The 25,653-nt window shown below is 33.6% G+C and overlaps 1 protein-coding gene across 7 annotated transcripts in view; it reads right to left on the reverse strand.

Moving 5' to 3' along the window:
- The window catches only part of LOC128984367 (kinesin light chain-like), a 153,717-nt gene that overhangs the window by 33,224 nt on the left and 94,840 nt on the right, over positions 1-25,653 (reverse strand). For all 7 annotated transcript variants that reach the window (XM_054403683.1, XM_054403677.1, XM_054403679.1 and 4 more), the window contains 4 exons: positions 6,130-6,354; positions 5,358-5,454; positions 2,126-2,354; positions 59-146 (listed from right to left, as the gene is read on the reverse strand). In XM_054403683.1, coding sequence (XP_054259658.1) covers positions 59-146; positions 2,126-2,354; positions 5,358-5,454; positions 6,130-6,354 — 639 coding nt within the window. The remainder of the gene's footprint in view (positions 1-58; positions 147-2,125; positions 2,355-5,357; positions 5,455-6,129; positions 6,355-25,653) is intronic.

A 25,653-nucleotide genomic window follows, 5' to 3' on the forward strand; every position in this document is an offset into this window, starting at 1 on the left:
TTTTACAGTAGTTTTGTATTACTTCTATACTGCTTTTATATAGGCGGGATTAACTCACTGCAGGATGATTTTCACCCAGAGTCTTCTCTCTTATTGCGAGGGCGTCATTTAACAAGTTGGCAGCTTCTTTGTACTTGTTCTGGTCCCTGAAACAAAAGTCACAATTTTGATTGTGTGTCTGTTAATTTTAATTTACCATGATATTTAAACACAAATCATATCTTTGCAATATATAACTGCGCTAAAGTTAGATCTTGAATAAAATCATCTCTCACATTAGGGCCCTTTCACACGAGGCCACTGGAGGCTTTGACTTCTGGCTGCCACTGGTTACCGGCCGGGCAACTGCAGTTGATGGTGACAAGCCACCGTACAACTAGTTGAGAAAATGCTTGTTATAACGCTTGGTCACAATTATTGTTTTCCTATTTTATTTTATTGGCATATTTCACCTTTGTACTATTTCAAATTGCTGTGTACTTTAATCCCTCAATATAGTTCCCCAGTATTAATTTTGTCTTCTATTATTTTGTTTAGACTTTTGTTTTTCTTCTTTTGCTGCAACATATCCTCTTTATTTTTCTTTTGCTCAAGCACAAACAGTTCAACACAAAACAAATCTTCAACTACCACATGTGCGTCTATTTCTGCACGTGAACTGACTGTTGACCGCAAAATAAGTGCGTGGTTCCGCGGTGACGGCCACAAGTGGCTTCGTCTGAAGGCTGCTATTTAATTCAATGCATCATGACAAGTTGACGCCATTGCAGTTGCCGCTTGCAGTTACGCGAGGAGACACTGCTCGGCCACTGTGTCCTGACGGGCAACTGCAGTGGCCTCGTCTGAAAGCCCCCATTTAAAACAATGTTTAAGCTGTGGCGGGCAACCAGTGACGGCCACCGGTGACCGCCACCAGTGGCCTCGTGTGAAAGGGCTCTTATTAGTGTGTGGTTAAATCTTCTAGTTGCAAACTACCATTTTCAACAAAGATCCTAAATAACATTTTGCAAACATGTAGATTGCAGTTAACGACTTTAGTAATTATGGTTTGGTACTATTTCAGTTGCATTAACATTGATTTTGATCTCTACTAACTAGGGATGGACGAGATTGGATTTTTAGTTCGAGACGAGACGAGACGAGATTTTTTATTTCTCATAAAATTTCAAGACGGGATCGAGACGAGATTTCTCTTCTCATACACAACGGGAAATGCACGTTCGAAATTTTTACCTGATTTTGTAACATTGTTAGATGACTGTTTAATACAAAAATAATGATAATAGGCAAGAATATTATTTACAATCTTTTATTAAATAACATCAGCATAACATTTTTTTATTATTCACGCCTAACTTATTAAAAATGCCTACGATTAGGAAACATGGTGATAAGTTAGGATAGAGTTCAACTTATCCTAAAATAAAATAAATCATAAAATAAAAGCAATATTAATTTTTATAAAATAGTTACTTGTTTTGACTTTTTTTATGGTAATAAAACATTCCTCACACTGCTTACACTTAACAAAACTTCTAAAAATGTTATTAAAGTAATATTATTAAAATAATTAAAGTAATATTTACATTAAAAGAATTAATTAAATAAGAACGCCTTCGCAAAGGAAACGCAACTACAACACGCTTCTGTATTGCGGGTATTGCATTGACTTTCTGCAGGCGTTTTTAATATTTTTTTTTTTTTTTATTCTCGATAAAAATCTCGGTCAAAAAGATATCTCGTCTCATGTAACAAGATTGAAAATTTCCCGAAATTTCGAGACTTGACCATCCCTACTACTAACTCAATGCAAGAAGATGTCATACAGTAATGAAAATACAGAACTAACAAAAATGCTTGATTACTGATCGTTGTCTGGAAATAGCTCTATTTCTAGGGCAGTGTGAATACTACTGAAGTAAGTGTCAAAAGAGCATTATTAGGTAACAGACCATTTTCTTGAGTCTGCTAGACTTAGCTGATTGCCTGCAAACTCTGTCAAACAGACTTGAAATCTACACCAGCAAGGTTAACTTTCTCCAAACCTTTATATTTGGCAACTTTTGGGCAAAGTATAAAAATTGTGCCTTTATGTAAGATCTTTATATATTTACAAGTTAATTACCTGTAGACCAATGCCAGTATGTTCAGCATGGTGGCCACATCGGGATGGTCGTGACCACTGGTCTTCTCCAGGTCCTCTAGTGCTTGTTTGCACAGAGGCACAGCCACCTCGTAGCGACCTTGGCTGGCGTATTGTATCACAAGATTGTGTAGTGTCCGCAACCTGGCAGGGATCTCGTAGCCAGCGTTCACCTGCTGGGCAAACTGCGATGGCGGCGTCGGTGACATGTCTACAACACAGGCTCAGTATTACACGTTAGGCGATAACTATTTGAAGTGGATGTATAAAGGTGATAAAACTTGAAGGGGGGGGGGAACTTTGCATTACTTTTTCACAAAGAACAACCATAACCATTTGTAAAGTACTTTAAATTACCTATCATTTAAGACCAAAATGGTTATTACAGGCCTCATAGTTTTCAAGATATGACTCAGCAAACAACGGCTAAAATTACGTTTTGATTTTTTTTAAGTTTGGCAAACGTTAACCGTTGCGTTAACCCTAAAGCATAACTTTCTAATTATTTTTCATTAAAAAACCATAATTTTTTTTAAACTACATTAAAACTACATTAAGAGATATGCCTCTTCAAGGTTCATAAAATCTTCCCTAAATGCTTTTATTTTAAGTTTCAAGCTATTAGAAGTTTCATAAAAGAACCATAATAAGAAATAAACTAATTTATTTCATCTCAAGAACAGATTGTGTTATAAAAAAAATTTTAATGGAAATAAATCTATTGTATCTATCAACATAAACACACACGTACATTGTTACAATAAATGGTTCTCGTGGATAGAACATAGGCCCGTGACGAACGGTATTTATTTAATTGTATCGCCGCGGGAGCAGGTTGGAGAACACTGAGGGCGACTGCGTCTGTGATTAGATGATCCTTGTACCCTTGGACATGGACTCGTTCTGGAGGGGTATCAGTTAAGATTGACTAGTATGACTAACTCTAGACGTTTGGATGTGTGAACTATGATTTAGTTTTTCATTCAATTGAGACAAGGGTAATGGTGAAAATCCATGTGTAAAGAAGTTCTTTAATTCTTCATCCGACTGCTTCAGAACGCATAGCCTGTGAAACAGTGTAGGGGGGTCAATAGTCACCTTTATATTGCCAACAGTCAGAGTATTAACATCAGAAGAAAGAGATTCTACTTTATTCTTCTTTTTGTATCTGACTTATTCATATTTTTCTCATAAAACTCTCAACATCTTTAATACTTTTCTTTGAAATGGCGACCATACAAAGTAGGTATTTTAAGCCAAGTATGAATGGAGATGAGTGTATGATGAGTGGCGCGATCTTGTAGTCTTGTTAGTGACTAAGGCCGACATATTCCTTAGGCACAGCTGTTAATTAATAGCCCATACAGCTAATGGCGACTAAGGGACCTACAGTTTATAGTGGAATCCGAACCGCATTTTTGCCTTGGTATATATGAATTGGTCTAATTATCAGGATAGTACTGCGGATAGTCGTAGTATTCACCCGTGCGGACGTTAATCCACACCAGGAAGTATCGTATCCACAGTACATGCCTATAAATATCCACAATTCGTGACCTCCTAGTAGCTGGATTACAGGAAGACGCCACCCGTCCCAGTCATAGCTTCATTGCCAATATCTCTAGCCATATTACAGTTGACAGTTTCCTTCCAACAATTCCACTGCTTAAGAACATTATAACATCACTATTAGGGAGGGTGACAAAGGAACCAGTCACACAGCTTCTCTGTATTCGCTTCAACTCGAGTGACTCATGAGGTTCTCATTTCTACATACTACTCAGTTGTATGTGCCTTAAGATTGCAGTAGGCCTACTCCTCAACCTCAGCACTTAAATTCTACAGATAAATTATATCATTCCTACTGTCCATCGGATGAGAACGGTGTCAGCTACACCACGGTCCCGAGTCAAATCTATATAGCTTTTCATTAGGCAAATGAGCACCTGCTCTATACAACTATACAACTCATACAACTATAGTCATGTCTGTCCAAACACCCGTCTAGAACTTTTCAGAATGCTCAATGAATGGTGAAGAACCCGTTGGTGGTAAATAACTGGTGTTTATTGAAATCCATTTTGTTTCCTAATTCAACATATCCTGCAGGTACAGATTCAAAAACTTGGCATAAAAGAAGTAATATGTAGCATGGCAGAACGACAGCAAAGTTACAACCTGTTTTCACTGTTGCCTCTTCATTCTTTATAAAAAATTCCTCTTGATAGTATAAACATTTTAGTTACAATAGATTTCTTCCATAAAAAAAGGAAAAAAAACTTATAATATGTTGTTGAAATGAAATAAATTTGTTTATATTCTTATTATGGTTCTTTTATAAAATTTTACCAAATTGAATAGCTTGAATCTTAAAGTACAAAAATTTATGGAAGATTTTATGAACCTTGAAGAGGGGTATCTTTAAATGTGTTAGGCCTATAATCACCATTTTGGTCTTAAATTGTGACTAATTTAATGTAGTTTTAAAGTAATTATAGTCGTTTTAATGAAAAATAATGATAAAGTTATGCTTTAGGGTTAACGTTAGCCAAACTTTAAAAAATTCAAAATTTGGTAATTTTAGCCGTTGTTTGCGTAGTCATATCTTGAAAACTATAAGGCCTGTAATAGCCACTTTGGTCTTAGATTATAGGTAATCTAATGTACTTTAAAAATGGTTATGGTTGTTCTTTATGAAGAAGTGATGCTTCAGGGTCAAAATCGGACAAACGTAAAAATAGTGCGAAATTCAGTCGATTTTTAAGCTATTTGGAGGTGATCCGGAAGGTCGCCGAGGTCGAAAATTTGGATTTAGAAACTCGGTACTATTACAATCAACATAAAAAAAAGAGACCTACTACCCCACTTCATGCAAGGTAGACCCTGATTTTTATAACAAGGTTACTGGGTTATAAGGGAATATTAAGTCTGGCATTAGAATTATTGCTGAGGTCAAAAGTAGGAAGGCAAACAAATTTAATAGTCGCTGACGAGGTATTATAGATTTGTTGATTTAAGTCTCGCAATCTGCAGTAGTCATATTTGTGCACATGATGGATAATAAAGAAAATTAACAACAATTGATTGAGGTTTCACTTAACTAACTGAACTTCATGTATTTTAGTTAAGTTCATTCAATTAACTAGAGAATATAATTTTTAAGGTGCAATTGTTAAGTCACATTTAAATGGTTAAAACTACACCTAAAACTTACTATTCCTTTCCTCAGCATCGTCGTCAGGGAACAAATCTACGACAGGATCGTCAGCTTTGGGCTTGTCTTGTTTCAGTTCTGAAGATGATTCTTGATCCTGCAAAGATTCAGTTAGTTTTAGTTTACAACCAAAATATTTTTGTAAGAGAACAGTCCAAATTCTGGTCTTGTCATCATCAAGATCAGCTACAGCAGCAAATTTGGTAACGTTTACATCACAGTTAATAGTAATGAAATATTCACAAATTACAACAAAACAAGCTGTTGTCAGCTGACAGAAGACGTTGGTTCGTTAACTTTTTACATCACAATAAAATGATTGGCATAAACACACGATAAGATGACAGAAAAACTCTTAACCACCTCCTACCTCATATAAAATGCTCAACGTCTCCACAAAAATAACTTTACATAATATGCGTATTAACTAGCACATGTGCAAAGGTGCATCTCGAATGGCCAAACCATATTAAAGTAAAAGCAATCCATTTTTTGAAAGACATATTTTTAGGCGAGGTTTATTATATTGATCAGCTTGAGGGCTTCACTCGCCTTAATTTGTTAATCCAAGACTTGTCAAAATGTAACACAACGAAGACACAATCACACAACATACACACACATAGAAAATCATCCTTGGATTTACTCCGATGTTTCGCGGGACCAAAGACAACATCCCGCTTCCTCAGAGAATTAAAACTTAATCTTTCTTGCGTACACGAGCCAAACGCCTAACCATTTTTAAGAGTCTATTTTAGTCAATACTACTCACCGTCAAGTCCTGGTCGTATTGTCGCACAGAGGCCATAAACTCAAGGTGTTTCTTGTCCTCCTCGAGCTGCGCGACTTGTTGCTCCGAGGCTTGGAGTTTCTGCTGTGTGTTGGCCAACTCGTCCCGCAGCCACGCGTTCTCCTGACAGAGCCGTCGCACCTGCGTACGCAGCTTCTGCTTCTCCGCCTCCACCATCTGCAGGTGGGAGGCCAACGCCATCATCACCTGAAAACAAATCCGATTTTGAGTAATTGAAAGCTTTTTTTAGACAGCAATATTACCTAGGTGAGTATGAGTAAAAGTTGAGTGTAGAATTGGAGTGAGATTGTCTAGTTTTGTTATTGAGACCAGTTGTGTTTTTTAGCCATGACCATTAATTAAAAACACAATGGTTCCAGCTAAGTGTAGTTTTGGATCACCAAAATTTTCTGGCTTTACCCAGGTTGATAATAGTTATTAATTGTACAAAAATAATTTCTTTCTTGATTTTACTAACCTAACGCTGTTAATATCATTTGAGGCAGACAGTTCGACAATGTTTTGTTAATTTCAATGGGCACAATGAATCTATTCCATGTTTATTTAATAGTATTTGAAAAATATCACATTATACAATTAAATATACCACCATTGCTAAATTGATTAAATTTTTGACATAAACACAAAAATATTGGTAAAATAAAATTGATTCATGTTTAACATCATGCACAAGTACCATACATTTTAGGAAGTATACCTTAATCTTTTTTCCCTGTCCACAACACGATTCTATTTCTTAACAAGCCTATATTAACAATTTTTTGAACAGATAATGCAATGGGACTCGGATTCCGTAAAATATCAAACAGGTGTAAACTCATTTGACAAAAAAATGTTTTGAGAACCTTTTAAGTACTTTTATGGGAATAACAAGTTTGAGAACATTTCACTACTCTCTGTTCATGTTACTTCACTCAGGTCATAACTCCTTCTCTATTCATCTGAGAGTTTTGAAACATCAACAAGACTAAAAGGAAACTAGGGCATGTTGGTAGGCCTGAGTTCACAGCGGAGCTTCAAAGCAGTCACTCACTGAGATAAGATCAATGCAATCTGCCCTCACTGGCCGGTGTATTACCTCTGGTGAGTAAACACGAGAGTTCACTCCAACCGACATTGGTAGCCTACCACGCTACAACATCCATCATTAGTTGATTGGTACCACTGCCACGATATCCATCATTAACAGAATGGTACCACTGCCACGATATCCATCATTAACAGAACAGAATGGTACCACTGCCACGATATCCATCAATAACAGAATGGTACCACTGCCACGATATCCATCATCAACAGATTGGTACCACTGCCACGATATCCATCATCAACAGATTGGTACCACTGCCACGATATCCATCAATAACAGATTGGTACCACTGCCACGATATCCATCATCAACAGATTGGTACCACTGCCACGATATCCATCATCAACAGATTGGTACCACTGCCACGATATCCATCAATAACAGATTGGTACCACTGCCACGATATCCATTATCAACAGAATGGTACCACTGCCACGATATCCATCATTAGTTGATTGGTACCACTGCCACGATATCCATCATCAACAGATTGGTACCACTGCCACGATATCCATCAATAACAGATTGGTACCACTGCCACGATATCCATTATCAACAGAATGGTACCACTGCCACGATATCCATCATCAACAGATTGGTACCACTGCCACGATATCCATCAATAACAGAATGGTACCACTGCCACGATATCCATCATCAACAGATTGGTACCACTGCCACGATATCCATCATCAACAGATTGGTACCACTGCCACGATATCCATCATTAACAGAACAGAATGGTACCACTGCCACGATATCCATCAATAACAGAATGGTACCACTGCCACGATATCCATCATCAACAGATTGGTACCACTGCCACGATATCCATCATCAACAGATTGGTACCACTGCCACGATATCCATCATTAACAGAATGGTACCACTGCCACGATATCCATCATCAACAGATTGGTACCACTGCCACGATATCCATCAATAACAGATTGGTACCACTGCCACGATATCCATCATCAACAGATTGGTACCACTGCCACGATATCCATCATCAACAGATTGGTACCACTGCCACGATATCCATCATCAACAGATTGGTACCACTGCCACGATATCCATCAATAACAGAATGGTACCACTGCCACGATATCCATCATCAACAGATTGGTACCACTGCCACGATATCCATCATCAACAGATTGGTACCACTGCCACGATATCCATCATTAACAGAATGGTACCACTGCTACAATACGCAGCATTAATTGACTAGTAATACTAATGCAGTACAGTAATTGCAATGTAGTTTTGATTATAAAACATTCTTCTTTAATGATTTGATTCTGGTTATAAATTACAGCCAATATCAAAGGTTTTAGGATTTTAGTGAATTTTCTTATAGGGAAGTAGCAACGAGTAGGTTTTAGGTAACGTAATAAGTGGCCAGATTTTAATGTAATTAGGCATGAATTTGTAGGGCGGGATAAAATTGATTGAGTTCACAAACCAGCAAGATCGGGTCATAAGAACAAGGTGTGTTAATAGGTTTGAAAATAATTTTAGAGAAAAAAACAATTTTGTACGTTGAGGCATTGTTACACAATAAATGGTTACAGAGAAAATTACAAAAAACTGTAAATTTAAAATTCCCATGTTATTCTTATGGAGAAAAAGAAAACTGTTCTTGTTTATGGATCTATTTTGATCAAATTTGGCAAATTTATTGTTTTGCAATATACTATTACATTTGACAAAAAAATGTTTAAACCTTCCTGCTGGAGCAATTCAATTTACTGTTATTCAAATAGGTAATAAATATAACTCATTCATGGTAATATTCCCAATCAGAGAAATTTAAAATTGCTTTGACTGCAAGTTTGCTGCAGTGGGGGTATTTTGAAACAGTGCTTCAAAATGCTGACTTTACAATAGGCACTTCTACACCCTGCCTGAGGCAGTGGTCTTGACGAATCCAGGCCAATGTCATGCATCAGTGGTCCTCAATTACACAATTACAATGTAATTTCCTGTACAAAATTATCACGGTGCAAGGAGGCTGTTTCTTTTAGGCCTAGCTGAAGATTCTTCATTCCAAAAACATGTTTAGTCTTCCCATAATTTTGATGAGGAGGTTACTACTTTAATGTGATAATTGTGCAAATAAACCTTAGTTGGTTTATGTATGACAAATACTCGACTATTGGGTCGGATATAATTAGAGGGTCCAATAAAAATCAATCACCACTTACTATCTTTAATGTTTATTTACCGTCTTGTTAGTTAGTAAATCTATGTTTTGAGTGTTATTAGACGTACTTTTATTTACTTCCCTTAAATAGAATAATCTGCCGACTAAGACCCCAATTATCAAACTTTTAATATACAGTCCTGACTAATGAAACAGCTGATCTTAGCCAGTAAATAAGCTACACAAAGCATCTTACTGTAACTCTCGACATACCCTGCGACCTGCGATCATTCAGCTTAAAACATAAACAAAGTACATGACTGTCAATAACGTGATTAGGTGTAAATGCACCTGTGACTATATAGATGGAAACAGGATTTAACTAAGCATAGCTATTTGTAAGACTATAGCGTAACAATAAACTTAGGTAACTGTATTGCTGGGATGGGAAAATCTTCTACAATAATCGTAGAATTGTTTGGATCTCTTGAAATGGTTTGAGAACCGTCCAAGCATGAAAAGAAATACAATTACTAGGCCCTACAATGAGATCATGTGATTGTTTTAACTCTTCTGATCTGATAACGTACAAAAGAGGACAAAGAGTTACCTCATATCTCCAACTAGGGAAAAACATAGTTTCATCATATCAATTTAACTTTCATTAAAATGTTTATTAAAAACTAGACAATCAGTATGTGCATTAGTAAATACATATTGAGTTCAATATGCTCGCAAGGGAACAAAATGTCCTACAACCTTCCAAGATAGGATCTAATGTCTCAGTTAACGGAGTCTGAGTCTTATGGGACTGGGTAATGTGGTTATTTAGATTCACTTCATTCTTCAACTACAATAACGTTTTACTCTCGTAGTTTGCTTAGGTTACATATTACACAGTAAAATGCAGTATTGGATATACAGTACAATATTTTTTTTAATTATAGGCTACAACATATTTGGCATCAGATACTGAAGTAGACACTAATAGACCAGCTGTAATAATTTTTATTTAAAAGTAAAGTTTCAGTTTTTTTTTAGGGTTTTTGAAAATAAATTAGAAAAATAAATATTATAGTATTGGATTTTACATAAGTATAGTCCAATTCATTTGGCTCCACAACAACTAAAATTAATAATTTTGTATTCAAAAATTGTCGAAATTTCACGCAAGGTTGAAATGATAACTTTTTCTTATCCAACTAGTAGTCTAGTATTACGTAGATTAAGCTGATTTAGGTAATGTGATCCTGAAAGAAAACAAATCATTGTTTTAAAATACCATAAAAAGACATTTTTAAATTATTCTACTATAAATAAAAAAACCCCTTTGAATAAAACACATTAAACACCACTGTCGGATGTGTAGGACAAACCTGACTAATAACAGCAGAATGTGATGCCTGCCATGTTGTGACATTTGACGAGCACAAGAGTAACAAGTATTTACACTAATGTCCTATCACAAACAATTTCTATTAAAATTAAATTTCACTAAATGTAGTAGTATTGACCTCGAGATTTAATTTTACTTTTTGAAACTGCCCATTTGTTTAAAATTAATCCAATTCCAATTCCAGTTTGCAAGACACCACTATATGTCAACCTATCAAACATGAAGTGTAAGTTTCTTGAATAAGAACTATATCTGTTTTATAGATTTCCACAAAAGTTCAATAATGTTACAACACTACTGCATTTTGCGACTAGCTTCATCCATACATTTCCCAAGGTGTAACTTACACCATATGGTTTGGATGATATTGACCAACCCCAGGCTGTGGTAAACCACTGTCATTAGAGCCTCAAATAAATATTGAGAACTAGTTTGAGGGAGAAACTTTCACTAAATCTTTCAACAATATTATCTTTGATAGCTACTAGTATTACTCAACCCCTCAAAACTAAAAATAAATTATTTACAGAATACCATTTTCAATGCAAAGGGGTTTTATTCATATTTCCTACTGCTACAACATGTAGTCTGTGCCTTTGCCATCAGATGTCACACAGCTTAGTGTGATGCAAGTTCAGAGTAGCCAATCACAAGTGAGTCACCAGTTCTCTAGAAACATCACGCTGACTTTGCTACTCAATTGTGCACGAGCATGGCTGACTCGGTATTTGGTCTACCCCCGAGTCTTATCTACAAGGTGACAAAAAGGTCTTGGTACACTTAAATATTTTTAAGACTAATTTAGTTCTACGAAACTTGTCAAAATCTTTTTAACACATAGTTCAGAAATACGCTTGTCGCTTCCTACTCAGGGGGACACGGCCCAGTAGGCCATTAGCCTTCTAGGAGTCAGACAAAAATCTTAACTTTTAAGAACGTAAGCATAGGGTGAAATGCACATAAAATAAAAGGTCTTTACAATGACGCAAATCTGAACTTAAAACAGACAACCGAGACAAAGACGGCAGCCCTTCAAAGATTTTAAAATTTGCAATGGGAACAAAAAATAGAGTGGTAGTTGGCCCTTTAGAATTCAGAAGAGAATCTTTAAAGTAAACATAGGTTGAAATGCACATTAAGAAAAACCAGAACATTTTCGATAGTTTAAACTAGACCGAGCTGTCACTGACTGTTAGATACATTTTTTGGATGAAAAAACAATGACTTATGACAGATAGGTCCAGTACATTGAACTGTCAAAAAGCTACTTAATTTGATTTTGGTTTTGTAGTTCGGGTTTGTGGCATTTTGTTCTGCCCATAAAGATATTTAACTTAACCAGCGACCTTCCACAAATGTTATATCCCTTAACTACTCAGCTTGCATGAAAAAAAGCATGCTGTGAATTAAACTTGATTCATAATCATTAGGGAACCAATTTATTTTCTTATAAAAGGATTTTGGTCACAGTTTCAAAAAATAAAAATAAACATTATTTGTAAAACCTACCAAAATCTTTGAAATAAAAAATAAAAATACAACTAGGGTGCCAAGAAAGAGCTTCAATATATTACCTAAGGGACAAAGAAAAGTAAAACAGTAATTGTCTTTTAATAATGAATTGCAATTATTGCAATTCAATTGGTAAAAAGAGTTTGAGGTTTCTTATTGAATGACAGTTCCTTGATTGTAAGTGAAGTAGTAAAATAACTAGGGCGAATTGTGAAAAAGGAAGTTCCATTAGTGGCGAGGAGCAGCCCATTCAAGGAAAAGCAATTATACTGAGCAATATCTGAGTAGGCAGGAAACGTTCTATGGTGTCCAAATGTGTGAATGAATATCATATCTCAGGCAACATCTTTCAGTGATTTACTAAACAAATTACTTTGATTTGTTTGTACTTTCCTTTAAATAATGTTAAAAGTAAATATTTTCCCATCAATATTCCCAAGGCAGAAAGAGTTGCGTGTTAAGTAAATTTTTACGTGAGTTTTAATGAGCAACTTTTTAATCTTTTAACTTTATGTTAGGATAAAAAAAGTATGAATTTACATATTATAACTGCAAATGTAATGACAAAATTATAAAAACAATAAGACATTTAGTTATTTAAAAGGTTTTAATAATATTAATGGTATTAGTTTTTTCCTAATGATATTGCCTGTCGTCGGTTCAAAATTGTAACATTAAAGTGTTACATGTTTAACCGAGCTACCCTTTTCAATCCCTTTTAATCCGCTGAAAATAGTTGCCCGCCAAAACATGTAGCACTTGATTGTTATGATTTGCAACTGGTGACAGGTAGGAGTAATATTAGTCAATTGTATAGCAGTTATGGGCCTGATTCAAAGATTTTTAACAAATAATTTTTAATGATATTATTGTTGTCAATAACTAAATATATATGAAAAGGACATCACGAGGACAATAGATACCATTCTTTGAACATCTGAAAAATCCTCTACCCACAAGAAAATAGTTTCAAACATCCAAAGAGAACAAATCCAATTAATTTCACAGTTGGCCAACTCTTAAGCCAAAAGATAAAAGAAAGTTGCAAATAGTAATAAATCAGAAAGCGCCTGATCCTAAGTTGTGTAAAGTATGCAGGCTTTGTTCTCAGACAATGGGAAGCGGGTGAAAACCAAACTTTTGACCAACTTTAGTCCAACTCGTGTAATAAGTTGTGTGACTGGACTATGTTATGGCTGAATCAATATGGTTGGATGTGTTTCTAGGATAAACTTAGAGAACACGAGTATGCGGGGATCTAACCTTACTAAAGTAAAACTTTATTGTAGTAACAGTGAAGTAATGTTATGAACATTGAGTAAGGGCATGGATGAGAAACAAAGAAGATATGTAATATTGTTAAAAGTTTTGGTACAAAACATAATACCATGTTATGAGAGCAAATTAAAGTAAATGAGTTGCATCATCGACAATTGGATACCAAAGTAGACATTCCAATCTCTATACAGGGTGACCCGTAAGTAAAAATGGACCCGCGTATGGGTTTAAGTTTGCGTATGGATGGTGTCCCGTTTGGTCCTATGGATCAAAATGAAGGGAAAAACAGGAATGTTTTTTTTTTATCGCTTTGTTAACCACATAACTCCATTTATTAGTTTTTACATGATTGGACCAAGTTGATTTTTTTCTGACATAGGTCACTTCTTCCTTTAAAAAGGTGCTGTAGTTGTCAAATTGTCCTTCTATCATAGCTTCATCAAAAGTTGGCACACATGACAGGGCTAAATAATTAATTAACTTCAGCACCCTTTCTCATTGGTACAAAAAAATAGCTTCAATATGGTTATGGTATGTCTAGTTCTAGTTCATAGCCAAAGGTTGAATCAAGTTAAAATCCCATAAATATCGTTATTATCTGAACTTAAATTAGCATTATTTCACCATTCAGCATTATATAGAGACCTTATATTTTAAATATTCAAGGGACAATGTTTTAGAGAGCTCAAATGTAATTCCAACATTAACTCATGCATAAAAGCTGTGACAACATTAGAATGCAGTTCAGTGGAGGGTTCTTAAGGGATTAACTTTAAGGTCATCACTACCCAGTAGTCAGTCTCTGTTGAAATGTCACTTGCATACCAAAGTACGTCTGACGAACTTATCCAATCCCACTCAGCTTTTCAGTTAAAAGATCAATAGAAAATTTTAGTGGTTGTTAATTATAATAATGTTGTAAACAAATTTCTTAGTCCCATAACAGGCAATACTTTTAAGTAGGTATTTTTTCATTACATTTCCTTTTTTTAATTGTCATATCACACATTCGTTGTGGTGTATGAAGATTTATTCTAGCCAATCCTGGTTAAGTGATGTCTTGATTTAGAGATTATCAGGAGACAACAATAACTTACTAGATAGTTACAGACATATAAGTTAATGGAGTAACAAAGGTGTGGATATTCCAAGATTATTAGAGGGGGAAATATTTACATTGGGTTATATTATTATTTGTATGGCAGCATTTATATATTAATTTAGTTTATTTAAACTTAATTATTCATTGACTATTTTTTCCTAATCTTAGAAAAGCAGACATACAGTTATAGAACAATCTAATCAATTAAATTGATTGGCTAAACCTGATTTGATTATACAAGTTGTAGATTTATCTGAACTTAATGAATTAAAAGTCAAATATTAAGAATACCTAAGGTAAGATAAGCATTAGTCTTGTGCAACACTACCAGAGTCTTGAGTTAGTAGCAAGACTTAGTTTACTTCAGAGTTTAGTATTATTGCCAGAGCATTATTTTCCCCAGCAACTTTGTATTCCTCCTTAACTTTATTTTAGTATTTTGTGAGTTCATATATATATATATGATTATTTACTGCTTATCCACAAAGACTTTATTCTGACTGATAAACAAAAAGTATTAATAATAACCTAAGATTACTATTGATTTAGTCTTAACTATGTAGTGTTCAATTTAACTTAAGAAACAAAATGGAAATTAATACACATAGGTAATATTTACATGAATAATTTTAACCGTGCGATCTCTAAGTAAACTAAAGTTTATGAAAAAGTAAAGCAAAACGTTAGCTATAAGATAATAACCAATATATTTAATTTAGAGAAGCTACAACCTTCAGTTATAATTATAAAATAATAATAAAAAAATAAAGTAATGAATTTAGCACTTGCATACATATGTTGAAAAGATATAGGTACCTAATTTATTTTAATTTAGTAATAAATCAGATTCAATTTCCCCAAATATATATCCCTTTAGTAAATAATGATGAAAGATAAATGGAAATTAAACTTTGTAAAACAAAACAACAAATGGAACCGATACTGAAAAAAGTCACAAATGAGTTTTGACATGAACCAATTAGTGACTAAACTCTGCTCCTGTCAACAGATCAGTGACATATGTGACAGATCGGCGACAGGGATGAACAGGTTAATGTTACGGGACTACTCAAAGGTAACATGGTAAATCCATTATGCTATTGCTATTCATGTCAAATTAGTACATGTCCTCAGGGCATAAGTGAAATAGTTAAGTCACTATTCAAATGCTGTATTATACTTCTCAATGAATAAATAAATGGAAAATTGAAAAAAAAAATTGAAATTGAAAATTAAGCTTATTTTATCATTAACCTATAGGTTAGAATTTGTTAACCTATAGCTTTTATACTATTGAGGTAAAAATATTATTAATCAATATAAAGTTTATTTTCAATTACGGTAGTGAGTTCTCTAAAATATTTAGAATTATGGGTAGCCAGTTGTCATAGTGCTTGCATTCAAATCTTAAGGTTCCAGTTTCGATTCTAGGTAAAATTGAAATGCCATTTTGTTAAGGTCAATATTATATAGTAACCAGACCAGGGTTTGGACCGTTTCAAGTCAATGGCATTAAAAAACTTACTTGAAACTAAATCCTAAGGACCAGTCAGTCAAGTCATAAAACACACAACGCCATCTTTGATACAATGAGAAATCAGAAACTGTCAAAATATAAGAGATGCGGATGTGTAGAACTTAGGTTACTTAATGGTGATTGATATCAATTGAAGATTAAAATTCAGAGACACGTCACAGCTATACTGAAGAACTAACATCAACATGTTTAGCCTCTGGATCATGTAATTTACTAATAAAAAGGTTAAATACCAGGATCACTGACAGTACTACAGGTATTTAACCTTTTTATTAACTAACATCAGCTTGATTACCATAGAAAAACAAAACCTGTCATTTCACAGAAGCTTGTAGGGTTAGTGACAAAATAGTCAGAATTGAAATACACAATCCAAAGTCAAAGTCAGACTGAATAACTCAACCAGAAGAGCCATAAGTCATCTCGAGTGCTATGATATTCCAACTGAGGGATTTACGATGGTCAGCTTCATCATTTATTATTCATCTCTCCGCTCGGCCCACGGCTCATTCTTCCGTTAAACTGGACATATGATTCCGCCAGTGAGAAATATACGTTTTATGTAATCGGCTTTCATAACTAGATTCTAGATGAGCACCTAGTTTTATTTCAAGATTAAAATAATAGATCTATAAATGACGAGGAAATAATAAGTTTTTTTAAATGACTACTGCCTAAATATTTGTTTTGAGGTTACCTCAACTCCACAACCCTTTTGGAACAACACAAACTTGGATTAGAGAATCAGATTTTGCTTAGAAACGGTTAGTATCATACGCTTATCAAACTTTCAATAAACTGTATCGTAATTTCATTGCCAAATTAATTTCAACAAGTTTACTTTAGCCAGTTGGCCGTAGAGATAATCTGATTGGTTGTCATCCCTCAGCAAACAGAGGTAATACAATAAACCTTACTTCATCGCACCTCAGGGTATAACCTTTAATACAGCGTAAAGGCTGTCCCTAACATTGTTGGAACAATATTGCATTTTTCTGGCAGCTAAATACTGATTAGTAATTTTTACAATAACAGCAATGTGTTGGTTTTTTTTTCTTTTCAAACAGGGAAAACTTTTATTTGCAGAATGGTTGTCACAAATTAGTTTCATTAACAATTATTTCTAAGAATATCAATAACACGCTCTTTTGTTTTGAAAATAATAAGAGGGTTCCACCCGCGTAAACATGGTCCTACAAAAAAGAACCTTGTGGCATTATTAAAGTGTTTATCGAGGTTAAATAAACTGTAAAATATTCACAAAGATCCAACCTATGCACCGGCTGAACTGAAAATTCTTAATTGTTTATTTAAGTATTTACAAACTAATTTTGAAAATGTGCAATCAATCTTTTTCACATGCGAATTTAACTTCAAAATAATAGTAAACAATTATTTTCACTCCACCCACTACAAGCTCACAACATTAAGATCACAAAAAGCACACAATCATTGGAAAAAATTAATTTTATAATGTTGAGAGCTTGTACCGTAGAGGCATTTTCAGGAACATTAACATGTTTAGCCGCCATCTTTAATTGACTGAGTAGAACCCCCTTAAGTCACATAAAAGATTTTACCTATACAAGGGAAACAGTTACAAATGTGCTTCATAACATATCTTATTTTACTCTCTGAGTAAAATTAACTTTGAAAATAATATTTCCCTACAGGATTAGTTAAAAGCTGATTTTGAATGGTTATGAAATAAGCCTTAACACAATTATTGATTTAAAATGTAAATGATATGAAGACATTTAATTAATTGAAATATCCTACTAAATAAAATCTGTTATCACAGCATTATTTTAGTACACTTTTGGTGAAGATGCATGAAACTCAAATTGAAATATGAAGTACTCAGAGCTACAAAAACTGCTATTGATAATCCCTAAAACTTCTAAAGAAAAAGTGTGAAAATGTTTCACCATGTCAGCATGACAGGGATTTCATGCCGGAAGCAACACTGCTGCATACAGGAAGGGTGTTGGTAGGTCAACCATTAGTTGGGACAGTCTATACAGTATGTCCATAAGCAATGCATTTTAAATGCCAGTCAACTGTGTACTACCTGTACACACTGGATATTACCTCTGACTATGGATAAAACTAGCCATTCTCGTGTCATAGTAATAGCCTGCTTGAGAATTAATATAAAGTTGTTGAAATGAGCCTATTATTGAGTGTACTGCTGTCAATGACATTCAAAATTAATATGTAAGGTAAGTACAGTTTTTTTTTTTAGGCATTAGGGTTGATTGTTGTATGACAAAGCAAAGTCTTATCCAACTTTAATGTTATCAATGGACAATAGGGATTTTTGATTCATGATATTTGTCATGTTGACTTCAGAATTTTTGGTTGAAATCCCTTAATTTTATTTATCTTGTAAATGCAATTTCAAAACGTATTTATTCTTTGTTATGATTTTTCAGATTGACTATTTGGGAGATATTAGCTGTGGAAATTCAATGTTTTGTCCATCACAAATCCTTCAAAAAATTAGAGTGACAATAATTATGAATATGATTCACAGTTGAAAACATATGTTTACTTATAGTAAAAAGTTTTCATTGTAAGTTTGGAGTTCAAAATACAGCACCGACTTGATGCTGCTTGTAATTTTTAATGATCAAACTAACCTTGTTGTACCCACTGATGGTGAATTTAACCCAAACAATGCTTATTAATCACTAATCAGTTGTACTTTTAGATGGGAATCAAAAACTGGGTTAAACATAGCACTAGGATATTTTAATTATACATAGCTAATGCAATTAAATCCAAAATGAGGTTAATTTGAAGCTAAAAACAAGATAAAGAAAAGGAAAGAAGTTCTTTCCACATTATTGATTTTCACTAAGTGGCTTTAAGGGAGAAACGCTTTTTACAAGGTACAATAGTGAACATTAGAAGTTTACGTTGAAAGAAAAGTTTCCACTACACTTGGGAATGTTAAAACAAGTTCTTAGAAACAAACTTTATTTTCACCTTCGAGGAATAATATTCAATAGTTCTTCGTTAACTAAATATATATTAACAACTACTAGAAAATTCAATAAATTCATAAAAACTTTTTTACCATAGATAAAAAATATATATACTTTAGGTATTTGAGAATTTGTATTTATATAGTACATAACCATAACTTTTGGAGTTTGTAGTTTTCCTCATAAAAAAACTGGTACATTTTTGGTGAAATAACTGTAAACTTAGTTTTCTGCCTTTTTTATGAATAGTACTACAGTAGTACCTTCTGACCCATAAATGTATCACCTTAATACATAAAACAGAAAAGAATAAAAATGATACGCAAAGGTAATGTCTAGACAAAATATTTCACAAAGAATCTGTCTTCAGTTGACTGTTTGATGTCTAATGGGACATTTGAAACTCAAGCAAGAGTACCACTTGAGAGTTAAGTATTGCATAAAGTAGTTTGTTGTTGTTTATGTCAAAACTTTATGACAGTCCCTAAGGACAATAATATTAAGGAAGGAACATCACATGCACAAATGAAGGCTTTGCTCATTATCTTCTTGATTTCCCTTGATGGCTTTCATATTTGAATTTTGACTGTTTGTCTCTTTTTTCATCCGAGTTGCCAACATGGAAAGTGAATTTTTTTATGTAAAGGCCTACTAGACAACAATAATTTAATTGCAAAAAAAAAAACATTGAATGATTGCCTAAGAAGATGATAATCTAATTTAATTATAATTTGTGTGATACTGTAGTTTAGAAGATATATTATTTACTGTATAAATCCATGTGCAAATTTTTTTGTGAAGGAAAGAATCTGAAGTTTTTGACAGTCTTTTTATGAGATAAAAAAAAATATTAAATGATTATCTGGTATTGTGAAATCATAATTATAAAAAAATACAGTTCAAGTTCTTAGCAATGTATATAAATTGTATACATAAACCACTTGATGTATCCAATAGATTTATTTAAATTAGGTTTATATTTTATTTATCTGACCTCAAGCTTTCTTTTATGATTCATTCTGGTCAATTGAATGGATTGAGTTACACCAAAGTCTACATTTAATAAAAAAAAGGGTCTTTTTCCGTTAAATCACTACCAGAACTTTTTCATATTCGGTAAGTTTGTTGGTTAGGTTGGTTTAGAATAGTTACATTTTATGATTGATATATTCATAGACTAACTGTTAAAAATATTGAAATTGAAATACAAAAATAGTGGTAGCCTAGTGAATTAACGGAAAAGACCCAAAAAATACATATCCCTTTCCTATTTCTGTAGAGGAACTGATTAATAAAAATTTTTGATACTATTTAAGTAGTATACGTATGTATGTTTTAACATTGCCTAGTAATAATAAACAGTACCATTGGTAGTTATGTGTTTCCAGACGAATTCATCAACTATGCTGCGAGTTTTATATAATTTTATATAAAGTGATTTGATTTGACTCCACTTTGATATGGAAGTTATATTATATGTACAGTTGGGAACAAATCAATTCAATAGATGCAGTGTTGCGAGTAAATGTAGTTAGGGTTTATTAAAAGAAGGAAACTTACATACTGATGAAAACTTTAGCATATCCATACCTCTAACAAGCAAAATATTGTTTTTACAACCCTACAATATACAAGTACACTTATGTAACATGGAAAATGCAAAGGTATACAAAAAAAGACTACTTAATAATTTGAATGTCCTAAAATATCTAATCTGCAAATCTCCTTGTAACTATCTAAAGACAAACAATTTTGTACCTTATTGATTGTAAAACATTAAATTGACAACTTTCTTTAAATTTTAAGACTAGTAATGAGAGTAAATAATATGTAGGCTATTGTACAATATTTCATGTAAATTAAAATTATAAAACATATTACATGTAATATTGTATAGGACTAGCTGCTAACTGAAATGAAAACAAGAATCATAAAAAATTGTAAACATTATAGAGAGAAGGGTTTCCCACCGAATATTCAAAATGAAATCCATAAAATTGAAAAGCTTTAAAGCCGAGCGCTTGGGACCAAAACCTTTTTAGAAAGCGATTACTTAAATCCCCCAGGTAAGTTTTCAATCTGTTTTCAAGATTATTTAAATTTAAAAATAAAAAAATAATTGTTTTATGATGCAATCTTTGAGTGCTAAACCCACTAAAAATTCCCCTATGTTAAACATTTACATTACATAATTGATATAACAATAATTGATCAAACAATGGTTTCTATTTTGAGCATACAGTTATTATTTAATGGCAACCTAATTAATGGAAACAGCATTAATTTTATCTTCAATATTTTGTTCAATAGAGTTTGAAAAGTAACAAAACCAATCTCAGTAGAGCTGTTAACCCAAACATTTTACAAAGTCATATTTGTTGAATCTTAAAACCTTGGCTAAAATTTTAATTACAATTATTATAAACTCCTCACAATTTGCCAATTTAGGTGTTTATTAACAAAATCGACACCGTTTGTTATTAAATTACACAAACTCCCCTTTATTCCAGTTACATGGTCTTAAGCATCCAATCAATATTCCTGACATGAGGCATATAATTATTACAGAAAACACCATTCATCAAGAACTATACCAGTACTTTAGTTTATGGAAAACCTGAACTAGCCTATCCCTACAACCTTTGTTATGTACTATTATAATGATTGTACATAGTGTCATTTGGCTGAAGACATTTTAAATGGCAAAATACATAATACAGAAAACAACAATAATATGATACTTTGTGTGGATGAAGAAAGATAATAAAATAAAATAAAAAGTTTCGACAACTGAGTTACTGTATGGTATTTTGCTTAAACAGATTTTATAATTTATTTTGACATTCTAAACAGTTCTGGCACGATTTGAATGAATTAAGGTTTGAGTTAAGTATAATTTGACCATCAAGATTTATATTTTCAACTGAAAAATATTTGGAAAAATAACTCTATTGGCAGGCACTACCCTGGAAAAAGCTTGGTGATAACAGAGTCTTACAGGTTCATAACCAAACTGTTTCTGTAGTCCCTATCCAATTATAGGTCTATCAGTTAAGGGGATTTGTCTCTGTATCGAAGAACTCCCACAGTAAAAGCCATAATTTAATTTAATCTATGTATTTATTCTTTTTAAAAAGGCTATCATTAGCTGAATTATAAATTTCTATACAGAAATATCCTCAAACTTTAAAATATTTGTATGATGTAACAAAATATATATTTCAAACAAAAATTATCAACCACTAAAAAAATAAATTATGTACACTAACATCAATTTGAAACTTTCCAAATCTTAGAATACAAAGTGAGTGTTGAACACAAGAACATTTCATATAATTTTATAAAAAAAATTTCCAAGATTCTAAATCCTAACCAAATACTGTAGATATTGTCTTTTCAAAGTTAACTAATGACGAGAGCAGCGATTGGTGCCATTACTCACAGTCTACTAATAAGATACAGTTGGTGGTGAGAGGTTTCGGTTCAACAGTTGATTAACAACAGGCGCAAACCCTAATTGCTCACCAACCTCCATTAAACCCATACAATCAGCTTTTTAACTTTTCATCAGTTTAACTCTCATGATTTGAAAGCAACCTTTATACTTCTCATTATTGTTTAAGAAGCCAATTATATTACCTTTCCGGTAAAATAGTTATTGTTGCAAGAAAGGGTCTTGCAGCTTTCAAATTTCATTGGGAATAATAATGTTTGGATTTGATTTTGATTTGATTTTTGGATGACTTTTTGATTTGATTTGATTTGATTTGGATGGATGAACCCCTTGTTTCCCCTTCAGTTAATGTTACATGGGAACTAAATATAACATAGAAAAATCTCAAACTTACTTAGTACTGTAGTATAAACAATGTAGTTAAAAGTCGGTTTTATTTATTGTAAATTTGAACTGCCTAAACTGCTAAAAGAAACTCAAATAGTTACAGAATGTGAAATTAGTATATGTCCATGAATTTAGAATGGATAACATAACTTTCAAAATTTGCAGCCAAACAATCGCAGAACACAAACAATCTTTGCTCCCAAGATTCTCAGTTCAAAAATCTATTGTCTTTTCTCAGAATTGTACCTACAACCACAGAAAACGTACTACTATAACCCAGAATGCCAACCGCATGGTAAAAATTATTAAGCGGTTTGAGAGAGCTTTGCCTGTCAATCTGTAGGCAGCGCCACCAGCGTTGCCATGCAATAGCATAGCAACGCTGGTGGCGCTGCCTACGGATTGACAGGCAAAGCTCTCTCAAAACACTTAATGCTTTTTACCATGCGGTTGGCATTCTGGGTTATAGTAGTACGTTTTCTGTGCTACAACCTTCTGAACAACACAGGCAATCGCTACAACAACTCAGCTACCATATTGATGTAATCTTAACCAATGATAACTACAACAACAAACAAAACCAATTAGTCAGTGTATTGAATACTTGTTTAGAATTCCATACAGAATCCCAAGTAAAAGTGAGCACTCTGATAGTAAAGTGGTTAAGACTAAACCCTCACTACTAGTGCTTCCCTACACATCTGTCAACCCTAGTGCTGTAAAACACCTGGCCCAGCCAATGCCTCTTGTAAACTAACCAAACTTCCATCACCTCAGATATGAGGTAGTTTCAACTTTTAGGTATAACGATGCTTCACTTTTATAACACAATACAAAGTTTTGAATTGGGTCATGGAACCATTTAGCCTTATTTAATCAACAGTATCACCACAGAATAATAAACACATCACTTAGTAAAAAACTCTTATATTATTGAATTGGTTTACTGTGTGGCAGTCAAAAACTGTAAACAAATGGCTGCAACAATTATTAAAGACTGGATATAATTGAAGGACCATTGCAGTTATTGTCCTAATTTTACAATGGAAACCAATTGAAAATATGTCTCACAGCTTTGCAAATTAACTTGGAATATTTAGGGGCAGGCTCTAATGGCATTTAAATTCGGAATCTATATATATAAAAGAGGAAGTTTGTATGTATATTTGAACGTTATGGACTCAGAAACCGCTCGACAGATTGTAATGAAACTTTCAGGCATTATTAAGCATTATTCACGGATGGTTTGTGTGAAGTTTGGTGCAGATCCGTCAAAAGGGCTCCGCCCCAGTGGCTCTGGAGTTTCCCATGTTAAACTTATGAGTACTCATATTTAAATGGAATTAATGAATCTTAACAGCTGGTGCAACTAAACAATTTGACTCTGTGATGTTATTTTTTTAAATTTATGACAACAGCTAACTTGCAACCAAAAGGTGAGTGAGCGTAGTGAACGAACTTCAAACTGGAGGCGAGTTAGCGTATCGTACGAGCTAACCTGAGGGCAAGTGAGCGCAGCGAACAAGCTCCAATCTAAAGTGAGTAAGCGTAGCAAACGAACTTCAACCAGGACGTGTTTGAGCCTTGCGAACGAGCTCATTTTGAAAATGAACAAGCATTGACATAAAACCACATTAGGACAGGACGACGTCTGTCGGGCCAGCTAGTAAGATATATATTCTTAAAAATGCTTATCCCCAATAAGTCTCTCAGAAATGCTACATGTACAGATAAAAAACTGAGCATGTAATTTTTAACGGAAAGAGGTGTCGTAAAAGTTATATTTTCCCTAAATTTGTTCCCCATGCTAAAGCCTAGTTCAAAGTGAACTTTTACCAAGAAGGAACAATAGATTGATGACCATTTGATACAGAACTACATTAGTCAGAGACAAATGGCTACGAGATGTTCTGGAGGCCACAATGGCTCTTTAACACAAGACAAATGATCAGGCTAAGTGTAAAGGTGCAAGGAGTAATTATATCGGTTATTCAGATAAGAAATGCTTACAATTAACAATAGACCATTGAGCTAGATAATAACAAGAAAATGTTAGCCTAAATTCGTACCCTGAACACTTTTTTTACCGAAAATAGCACATCATTAGCAGATTTTAGACAACAAGCACATTTATCAATGTCGATTTACACAAATACTTTCAAAGACGATGTACACAAATGGAAAACATATGCAGCATAAGAATTTAACATTCTTTGACATCATAAAGTTTTACAGGTTTTACGTAAGCAAAGTAGATAATATTTAATTTTATATCACAAGTTTCATGAAGAAATTTTAAAACTCATCTTCCAATTTATTATGAACCTCAGGAAAAATGCCAATCAACAGACTGATCAGTACAGGACACAGTCCAAAACATAGAAGTCTTTACAAATATGTTAAAATACTTTATCTGTTATCAAATTTAATTTTTAAAGTCCAAATTTATCCTCCCATTGTCAACCTCAGTAAAGTTAGACCACAAGCAAGATACAGATCGATGCAGGGACACAGTCAAGGTCAAGGTCATGATGGTAGTCTGTATATTTAGCCACAGGATGACTCACTGTCAGCTATTGATCCTCACAGA

Source organism: Macrosteles quadrilineatus, unplaced genomic scaffold (genome assembly GCF_028750875.1).
Source record: "Macrosteles quadrilineatus isolate MER2022 unplaced genomic scaffold, UCM_ALF_1.0 Scaffold_2__2_contigs__length_208266976, whole genome shotgun sequence".
NCBI classification, from domain to species: Eukaryota; Metazoa; Arthropoda; class Insecta; order Hemiptera; family Cicadellidae; genus Macrosteles; species Macrosteles quadrilineatus.